Below are 9212 nucleotides of genomic sequence, written 5' to 3' on the forward strand. Positions count from 1 at the left end.
TGTAACGATGTTTCGTCAACTATAAGTAGCCAGGTTCGTGGTAGTGTAATACGGCGATTAATGGTGTGATGAAATTATAAATTACGATTACAGCGATAAAACTCTTTCGAGAGAAATCCGGTAGACACTTCCAGCAGTCAGCAATTCTTTACACTATTTGAAGTTTACAGAACGCAACTGCAGACTTATCGATCACGCTTATTTCTTCTGCCATCCTCGGTTCGGTAGAATAAATAATTCTGCTTTAGCATTTTGGTCAATCTTCGAGCAAATATCGCCGGTTCAATTATCTTCGTCCGCGTTTTCCCTTCGCAGTTCGGCGATACAGTCTTGAACAAATAAAAAATGAACGGGGCGCTAGGAAGCTTTACGATAATTACTTTCACCGAAGGGACGGTGGCGATTCGGTTCGCTGTTACTCTGCGCTTGAATTGCCACGTAGGCAACTGTGTCCGCTGATTGCATGCGATCGTATAAAAACAGTTGCCACATCGTTGTTGTTTCAATTTCAAGATCAAGGATAGACTGACAATGGCAGTAAGAGAGTTGACGTGGTTTGCTACGGATCGTTCCGTATGAATCGTTTGTTCCAAGTCGGGAGGACGAACTTTTGGACAGTTTTATCTGCAATCCTGCGAAATTTTGTATATTTTCAGTATAAAAAAGAGAACTTATCATTGAGAGAAATAGTTATCCTGCGTCGAATGACAAGTGAAAATTAAGATTCGACTTGCCTTAACGCGGAAGCGTTTCATACGTGACAGTGTTAATATTAATACTTGATCTACGGGAAGAATATTAAAAGACTTTTTACTACCTATGCTATGATCAAAAAGAATCTTAACAAGTATCTTTGAAATGATAATCTTAGAAGGAAAATTAGTCGTCTACGATGTTAAAAATAACCTGTTGGTTTACGAAGGAAATTTCCTGCAGCATTAATATATTTATTGAAAATTGTTCACCTCCGACTTTGGAAGGACTATTAGATGAGTATGAATTAGATTGGGAATAGAATTAGATCGGTATGCAAGTGTCGTCATACTGATTTTGTTTGTCATAACTGAAAAATTCGTCTAAAATGTTGCAGAGCAACGATCCAGTCGAAATCAAAGACTCTCTCTTGTATTGTGAGCGCATATTCGCTACCGGTGATGTATTACCACAGCCCGGCAACGGCGGAGGAAAACTGTTCAAGATCGTGGTGTTATATTTTTTCCATCTGTCAATTTTGCAAGTCTGGGACTTATGCGACGTTCTGCGTGATTTCGACGCGGTGATAGAGTGCGCGTTAGTATTGCCTCTCACGCTTTCGATGTTGTTCGCGCTTGTTCTTATTCGAACGAACAAGAAGCTGTTAATAGTGATCGAGAAAATCCGAAGAGATATAAATGGCGCGATATTGCTCGCGGACGACGAAGAGAAACGATTATATCAAAAGTACAACAATATATCCTTTCATTTCGGCAAATTTGTGTCTGCGTTAGAATTCGTCATCAGTTACATGATATACGTCCGCCCGTTGATAGATCCGCTGATCAATTCTTTCGCAGGTAACCATTGTTCAGACATAAATATTTATTTTGACCCATTGTTTTGCAGTATACATTTTAAATCGTTGCATCGTGTGAATGAAGAGGAATTTCATGTATCAACATCATAAAAACTATATCCGAAAGATATCGTTCAAAAATCCAGCTAGACTCGTTTTCATGTCAGAAACTTCGATGTTCACAATCCTTATATCGTGTTTCAAAGAGATCATCAGTTTCCTGAGGTCATCACTTTGAAACATAATCTCAGGATTAATCTTGATCTTTAATAATGAAATGATCGGAAAACTGAACATAGACTTCCTTTTAGAAAAAAGTACGAGAAGAGACATTAAAAATTGTATCCTGTGACAAAAGTAATGGCCAATTCGTAAGCTCGAGCAATTGTGTTTTTCAGTGTGCGAACTTTGTTCTAGATCAGGGCAACGACACAAGACCTTACGTGCTACCGTTTCGGTCTCATGTGTTCTTCGACTATCGCTATGACCTAAAAGTGTACACTCTGTTATATCTCTACCAGTTTCCCGTTGGATTGGTAGGAATGTATCATGCAGCGGAAGTTAGTCTCATCGTCACCGCGACGTTACACGTTTGCGGAAAACTGTCGATGTTGGCGTGCCGAATTCGAATGTCCCTAACGAAATCTCCGGCGCACTTCCGGCAGAGGATGAAAACAATGGTGATGGAGCATTTGGAGTTGATGGAGTGAATACGTAAATTCTTGTTAGACTACTTGTTGGAAGGAAACGGAACTAATTGTACGTAGGTTTATTTCAGGTTGGCGGATTTTTTAAACGACTGTTTCCGCCATATTCTTCTGATAGAATATTTGAATTGTAGCTTCAGATTTGCCGTTACCATGTACGTGGTGTTAATGGTATGTAACCGAATCTTTTTAAAGCACATGCGTTAAGACGCGGAACACCACCTAAACATATTTTTACTTGTGAGAACGTTATGTTCTTGTTTTCACTATCTTTTAAATTACATAGACGTTTGGGAGGGATACGATGGCTGCTATTAATTTTATTTTATATACCATAATTGTGGCAATCTGGTTATACTTGTATTCTTATATTGGTGAGCAGCTTCTTCACGAGGTTTGTACCGTTCATTGTCTATAATCCTTTTTTTAACGAGACAATTTCGAAAATTCGATTGTCTTGAAAACGCCTCTCTATCTCCATTTCCTTCCATTTTAAATTGCAATCTTACGTAAAATATACACTAATATCGAGGCAACTATGATATCCAGTCACAGAAAGTTGGTGAAGCATTTTACCACACCGTTTGGACTGACTTGAAGAACCAGGATAAAAGATCTTTAGTAATGTGTTTAATAAACGGACAAAGACCTCAATATTTAATGGCTGGGAAGTTTTACAGATTCACGCTTTTTGGTTTCTGCGATGTAAGTAGAACAATCTGTTCCTGGTAACTAATTTTTAAAAAGCAAGTATCCGCAAACGTTTCTGACGGATACATAATCACGAACTTTTAAGTATTCAACAGGAATACTGTATCTCATGATAAAATTATACAGGGAAGATCCATTGTTTTTTTAACAGATCATGAAAACTTCCATGGCTTTTTTGTCCGTATTACGAACAAGAGTCGAATAAAGCTGGCGCCGGTCGTCTAACTTGAAGTTTCTGTCCATTAATGCACGTGTTTCAAGACTCGTGAAGACGAACAGAATATTTAGCTATCGAAAATAAAAATAAAGGTATCCAGAGAATGTTAGGTTTACTTACTAGATTTTTCCCGCATTTGCACAAAAGTATGACAATTTCATAGTCCATGCAGCGTTCACGATGTTTTATCAACTATAAGTAGCCAGGATCGTCGTGTAGTGCAATATGTTGATTAACATTACGATAAAACTCCAAGTTTACATCAAAATGGTGACAAACTTTCGAAGGCGAAATCCGGGAGATACTTTCAGTTGTCAACAATTCTTTGCACTATTTGAGGTTCACAAAATGCAACTGCGGACCAATCGATCGCTCTTATTTCATCGTCCACCCTCGGTTCAGTACGATAAATAATTCTACCAAAACGATGTGCCGTTGCACAATTCTCGCGCACAAATCACTGGTACAATTATCTTTGTTACCTTTCTCTAACCATAGATTTGCGAAGTTTCAAACCTATTAGAAAAAACTATGCGCATGTAGCATCGCGGGGGGCAAATAAAAATGACCGAAAGACTACAAAGCTACACAGTAATTACTCACATCGACGGGAAAGGTTGGATTTAGTTCGCTTTTATTCGGTCGCTTGAAATACCATGTGTAATTGTGTCCGTTGATTGCTTGAAATCGCGTAAAAAAAAAAACACTTGCCATAGCGTTGTCGTTTCAAGAACGGGATCAAGAATAGAAGCGCGATGACAGTAAGCGAGGCGGTGCGATTTGCTCGTGGCTGTTCCATGTGAAACGCTTGTTGAAATCAACCTAATTCATAACATACAATTTTTTAAAGACGTCGCGTTTTGTTCGGAAGCAGAGAATAGGAATTTTTTGGAAATTCGTCAATGAATCGTGCAAACGAGAAATCGAAGTGTTCTAACGAGCAAGCCTTTCACACGTAACAATGTTTAACGTTGACACTTTGCTTATCGGAAGCTTAATGTTAAGCTTACTCCTAAGCTTTTTACTAAGTTCGTTCACGAGTGAAAATTTGCCATTGGTATTGAGACCTCTATTACAAAATCCCCAATTGATAACTATTGTCCTTTGAAAACCAAACGGACCATCGTTGGTAGGTAAATGATTAACATCGGATTTCTCACGTGTGGGAATTGGTTCGTCATAAATGTTGTAGAGCAGCGATTACAGCCAAATTGGAGACTCTCTCGCGTACTGTCGGCGAATATTTGCGATAGGCGGTGTGATGCCACAGCAAGACACTCCGAAACTGTTCAAGCTGATAGTATTATATTTCTTTTCTGTAATACTGATGCAAGTTTGGGACACGTGCGACATTTTCCACGATTTTGAGCTGTTGGTGGTTAGCGCGACGGAATGGCCTGTCTCGCTTTCGGCAACGATAGTTCTCGTTCTTATTCGCACGAACAAGAAATTGCCAGCGGTGATCGACAGAATCCAAAGAGATATAAAGGGCGCGATATCGTTCGGGAACGACGAGGAGAAACGACGTTATCAAAAGTACAACAACATATCCGTTTATTTCGGCAAATATGTGTCGCTGTATGGATTCGTCGTCGCTTACATGATATACGTTCGCCCCTTGATAGGCCTGCTGGTTCATTCTGGTACAGGTAATCGTAACGGAATTCAGTGTTCACACAGATAGTAGTGTTCTATTTCTGAGAATAAACAGTTGTGTTTCTTCGAGTGACGACGTTGTTATAGATGAAGACAACAACACGCAGCCGTACGTGCTACCATTTCGGGCTCATATGTTTCTCGACTACCACTATAACGCTAAAATATACACTATGTTGTACATCTACCAATTTCCTATTGCGTTTGCGGCAGTGTACCATGCAGCCGAAGTTAGCCTGATCGTCACGTCGACGCTACACGTTTGTGGAAAATTGTCGGTGCTGGCGTGCCGAATACGAATGTCCCTAACGCAATCTTCGGGACATTTTCAGCACCGGATGAAAACTATAGTGATCGAGCATCTGGAGTTGTTGGAGTGAGTACGTAAATTTTTCTCTGATTCAAAAGCTAAATAATTTCGCCAAGATGCACGCTTGTCACACTCCGTGACGAAACCGGCATTGGTCTTTATTCCGAGTGTGCTGGCCATCGAAATTCTACTGTATTCGGATTTTAGTTTTTTAGATACATTTATGGCTAAAAGAATATTCAGAGAATACGAAAACGTTCAAGAAACACTCCTGTATATAATCCATGTAAGCAAAGTTTATTCGTTATTGAAAATAACGTGAGCAACTTATACAATCTGTGAGAAGCGATCTATTGTTGAAAATTTGAAGATAGCGCTATTTGAGAATTTGCAGCGAAATTTCGAACTGGCATTACGGGATCCGTGCAGTGCAAAGCATAGAGTGAGAAAACGTTTAAACTGTTCACCAAAAAATTATTCACAAATGTTTACTTTGAGGTTTCAACACAGTCGGCGGTGAAGTTGTAGAAAGCCTCAGAGATTACAGTGATTTCAATATGACAGAATTCAATGTAGTAGTAGCATTTAGTTTTTCCTTAGTATCTCGAAAACTAAAGCCGAGCGACCCTAAATGGAAAAAGAGAAAGTTGTTCAGAATACCGCACTTTATAACATATTTCTAAGCCATTGAAATCGAGTTAACTCGAGCGCGCTAAACTGGCCAAACTGTGCACACTCGAGATAATTCGAGCGGCGTTGTACTTTATGTTGCTATAATTTTGCACACTCGAATGCAATCGAGAATTGAAAATAACAATGTGGAAACAAAAAAAAAAAACGTTTTATTTATATTTATCATTTACATGGGATTGTAAGCTATAACATTTACTTATTCAAGTATAAAATATATCCTTTTTCTACTATATCTTACCAAAATATAATGTAAAATAAAATATAAATAATAATATATATATAAATATAATAATAAATATTATAAATACTAGTATTGTTGTTATTTATGTTTTAAAAGTATAAATAAATATTTTTACTGATAATAATGTTTATTCTGAAATGGGAATTCGAAATGAAAGATAAAAAAAGTCGATGTAGTGTAATATTACAATATTCGACTACTTTCTACAATGTTATCAAAGTCCAAAATTGCAATAAAAATTTTGATTATTTTTGTACTTTTGTAATTTTCTTGCCAAGACAACGTTCTAAATTGTGTTTTTTTTACATTAAACAAAATTGATTTTTTTGGTCGGCCTTTTTAAAAAAAACAGTGAGCGTCATGTCTACAGAAATCTTGAAATTCTAGAAATTATCACCGGTAGATAATTTAGGTGAACAGTTATAGTGCTATAGCACCATACGAGTTTGGTAACTCCAGTTCGAAATTTGATCACAAGTGACGCCACTTGTCTTAAATGGTAGCGCGTGTATTTTAAGTTTGCAATAGCGGAATGTTCTCTTCAGATTTTACATTGTTCTCTTGTTTCTCAACAATGAATATACTCCGTTTAGGTGGGGTACAGATATAGGAGATACTCTCTCATGTACTTTTTTATTTGTTAACTCGTCAAGAATACATGTGTAGCTGTATCAACTACGGAATGTTCTCTATTTTGTCAGTAATAAATAGATTTCTGTAACCATAAACGGACGTAGCAAACGTCTGTGGTGGAAATTTCTGTGTCATCAAAACATTCGTTCATTATTTCAACTCGCATATTATAGTCGCAGCGACAGTGAAGAAGAATATAGAGTCAAATTGCCTAAGTGTATTTGATCGTTCGACATTGTCTCCATTCCGAGCATGCTGGATAATTGGATAATTCTCAGTTTAAAAAATTTGCAAGGCATAATCTCTTCTTGAAAACTTTAAAATAGCGCCATTTGAGAAAGTGGCGACGCCGGTGGTGGCATTTCGAACTAGCGTTATAGGGTGCGCGTAGTGACAAACCACGTAATTTGGAAACGCTTGAACTGTTCGTAAAAATTATTCACAAATGGCAATTTCGAGGTTTCACGATTCCGCCATCGCGGGAATGAAACAGAATTTTTAGCGGTTTAAAACATTGTCGTCATCTTCACGGAAATTTTGGAATCCCCAAGATTACCATCAGTAGATGATTTCTGCAAACAGTTTGGGCATTTTCTCACTTCGTGCTTTAGCGCTGTACGGACTCCGTAAATATATGTAGTTCGAAATTTTACTACAAGAGGTGCCAATTGTCTGAAATGGTGCATGATGGATAATTGGATAATTCTCAACTATTGCTGTGAAATGACAAATGCGTAGATGACAAATAATAATAAATGACAATAAATGCGTAGAAGTCTCACGCCTATACGTATACACATAGTAATTGTATCTGCATGTATTTCAGGTTTTCAAACAGTCTAAACGACTGTTTCCACCATATCCTTCTGATAGAATATCTGAACTGTAGTTTCAGATTGGGCATTTCTATGTACGTGGTGATAATCGTATGTAATCGAATCTCTTTAAGGCACATACACTAATGCAAGACAATGAAAATAACGAATAGCAGCCGTAGAATTTATTATGCTGTTTAAGATCATAATATTTGTTATGCAAAATTCACTTGATAATATGAATTAATAAGAAAAATACGTTTGGAAGACAAATAAAAAGAAAAGAACGACAAAAATTCTTAATAAGAAATATGTTTGTTGCGTGGACGATGTTCGATATTTTTTTTAATATCTAGCATTATAAAATAGGAGGACACGATTTCAAAATTCTGATTTGCTTGTGAGAACGTAATGTTAATTTTTCTTTTAACACTTTTTTCATAACACAGACTCTTGCGAAAGATACGGTGGCCGCTATTAACTATATTATGTATTCCATCATCGTGGTATCCTGGTTGTATCTGTACTCCTACATTGGGGAACAGCTTGTTCACGAGGTTCGTATATTTATTTATTTCAATCGTCAAAAAATGCGGATGAAAAAGCGAATAAAAAAACGACCATGACAATTTAGTCACTGCAAGTGGGCGAAGCGTTTTACGATACCGATTGGACGAACATCACGAACAGTAACAGAAGATCTTTGGCAATCTGTTTAATAAACGGACAAAAAGCCGAGTATTTAACGGCCGGGAAATATTATAGATTTACGCTTTTTGGCTTCAGCGATGTAAGCACTATCGCTTGTTCCTGTTAACTGATAAAACAAAGAATATTCGCCGACACGTGTTTAGTAAAATTACGCAGAAATGATATCCAGCCTTTTCCTTAACAGATTGTAAAATCTTCCATGGCGTTTCTCTCCGTGCTGCGAGCGATGGTCTGATAAAGCTGGAAAAAGTGATGTATAAGTAGGCGATTGTATAGCTGCAAATTTCTATTTTCCATTGCGTATGTTCAAAGATTTCCCAATTATAATCATAACATTTTAATTATTGAAAACGGAAATAAGAACAATGCGAACGATTTGTGACGGTGTTCGCTAATTCGAAGTTTCTGTTTAAGAATGCACATGTTTGGAGGCTCACGAAGATAAACATTGTTATTTAGGTACTGAAAATGGAAATAAAAGCGTCGAAAAAATGTTGGATTTGCTTCCCAAATTTTTCCCACATCTGTACAAAAATGTAACAATTTCATAGTTCAGGCAGTTTTAACGATGTATACATCAACTATAAGTAACAAGGATCGTGATAGCGCAATATGGTAATTAGTGTCGCGTGTTTTTGTCTAATTTTGTCGGTAACTGTGTTCGCTACCGTTATCTCCTCGCTAGGGAGTCTAGCCTTTCAATCGGTAAAACATTAAGTCGGCAAGGCAGACAGTCTCTAGAGATGAGAGCAGAGGCGATATATAGGGTTAGACTTAGCGCCACAGACGAGATATAGGATTAGCACTATAGACGAGGTTGCAAGCATTGACGACTGATGGCGCGAGGTGTACTCTAATATCGCGGGTAACCGATTCGAAATGCACATATCCATCGTTCCGGAAGAAAATAACTCACTTTACGAAACGTCCATTCAACATTTTTAAAAGATGAACTGCGACAGCATA

General features: G+C 37.5%; 2 protein-coding genes across 7 annotated transcripts; both read left to right on the plus strand.

Moving 5' to 3' along the window:
* Positions 1-64: 64 nt before the first annotated feature.
* Positions 65-4654, plus strand: LOC143260019 (odorant receptor 9a-like). 2 transcript variants are annotated; one of them, XM_076524525.1, is made up of 8 exons: positions 65-537; positions 1091-1553; positions 1970-2258; positions 2331-2430; positions 2546-2653; positions 2809-2964; positions 3122-3279; positions 4522-4654. In XM_076524525.1, exons 1-7 carry the CDS (start codon positions 532-534, stop codon positions 3173-3175), a joined length of 1176 nt encoding a protein of 391 aa, XP_076380640.1. In that variant the 5' UTR covers positions 65-531; the 3' UTR covers positions 3176-3279; positions 4522-4654. The 2 variants fall into 2 exon arrangements, with proteins under 2 accessions (XP_076380640.1, XP_076380639.1); XM_076524524.1 differs by having other exon boundaries at positions 65-1553.
* Positions 3286-8743, plus strand: LOC117217353 (odorant receptor 10-like). Of its 5 annotated transcripts, none has more exons than XR_013034125.1 (7): positions 3286-3948; positions 4380-4836; positions 4931-5219; positions 7547-7630; positions 7985-8092; positions 8170-8325; positions 8431-8743. XR_013034125.1 is itself a non-coding variant. In XM_076524529.1 (7 exons), the coding sequence occupies exons 2-7, from the start codon at positions 4449-4451 to the stop codon at positions 8479-8481; spliced, it is 1092 nt and encodes a 363-aa protein (XP_076380644.1). In that variant the 5' UTR covers positions 3286-4316; positions 4380-4448; the 3' UTR covers positions 8482-8743. The 5 variants fall into 5 exon arrangements, 4 of the variants coding, with proteins under 4 accessions (XP_076380644.1, XP_076380643.1, XP_076380645.1 ...); XM_076524529.1 differs by having other exon boundaries at positions 3286-4316; positions 7547-7646; XM_076524528.1 differs by having other exon boundaries at positions 7547-7646.
* The last annotated feature ends 469 nt before the right edge of the window (positions 8744-9212 follow it).

This window comes from Megalopta genalis, chromosome 9, assembly GCF_051020955.1.
Source record: "Megalopta genalis isolate 19385.01 chromosome 9, iyMegGena1_principal, whole genome shotgun sequence".
NCBI classification, from domain to species: domain Eukaryota; kingdom Metazoa; phylum Arthropoda; class Insecta; order Hymenoptera; family Halictidae; genus Megalopta; species Megalopta genalis.

Bases quoted from the DNA above. Each gene is read 5' to 3' on its own strand.
- LOC117217353 (XM_076524528.1), top strand. The intron at 7,647-7,984 runs GTATGTAATCGA...TTCATAACACAG, and splicing joins CTATGTACGTGGTGATAATC to ACTCTTGCGAAAGATACGGT. The intron at 8,093-8,169 runs GTTCGTATATTT...ATGACAATTTAG, and splicing joins GGGAACAGCTTGTTCACGAG to TCACTGCAAGTGGGCGAAGC.
- LOC143260019 (XM_076524524.1), top strand. From the start codon at position 1,082: ATGTTGCAGAGCAACGATCCAGTCGAAATCAAAGACTCTCTCTTGTAT. The intron at 1,554-1,969 runs GTAACCATTGTT...ACTTTGTTCTAG, and splicing joins GCTGATCAATTCTTTCGCAG to ATCAGGGCAACGACACAAGA. The intron at 2,259-2,330 runs GTGAATACGTAA...GGTTTATTTCAG, and splicing joins GAGCATTTGGAGTTGATGGA to GTTGGCGGATTTTTTAAACG.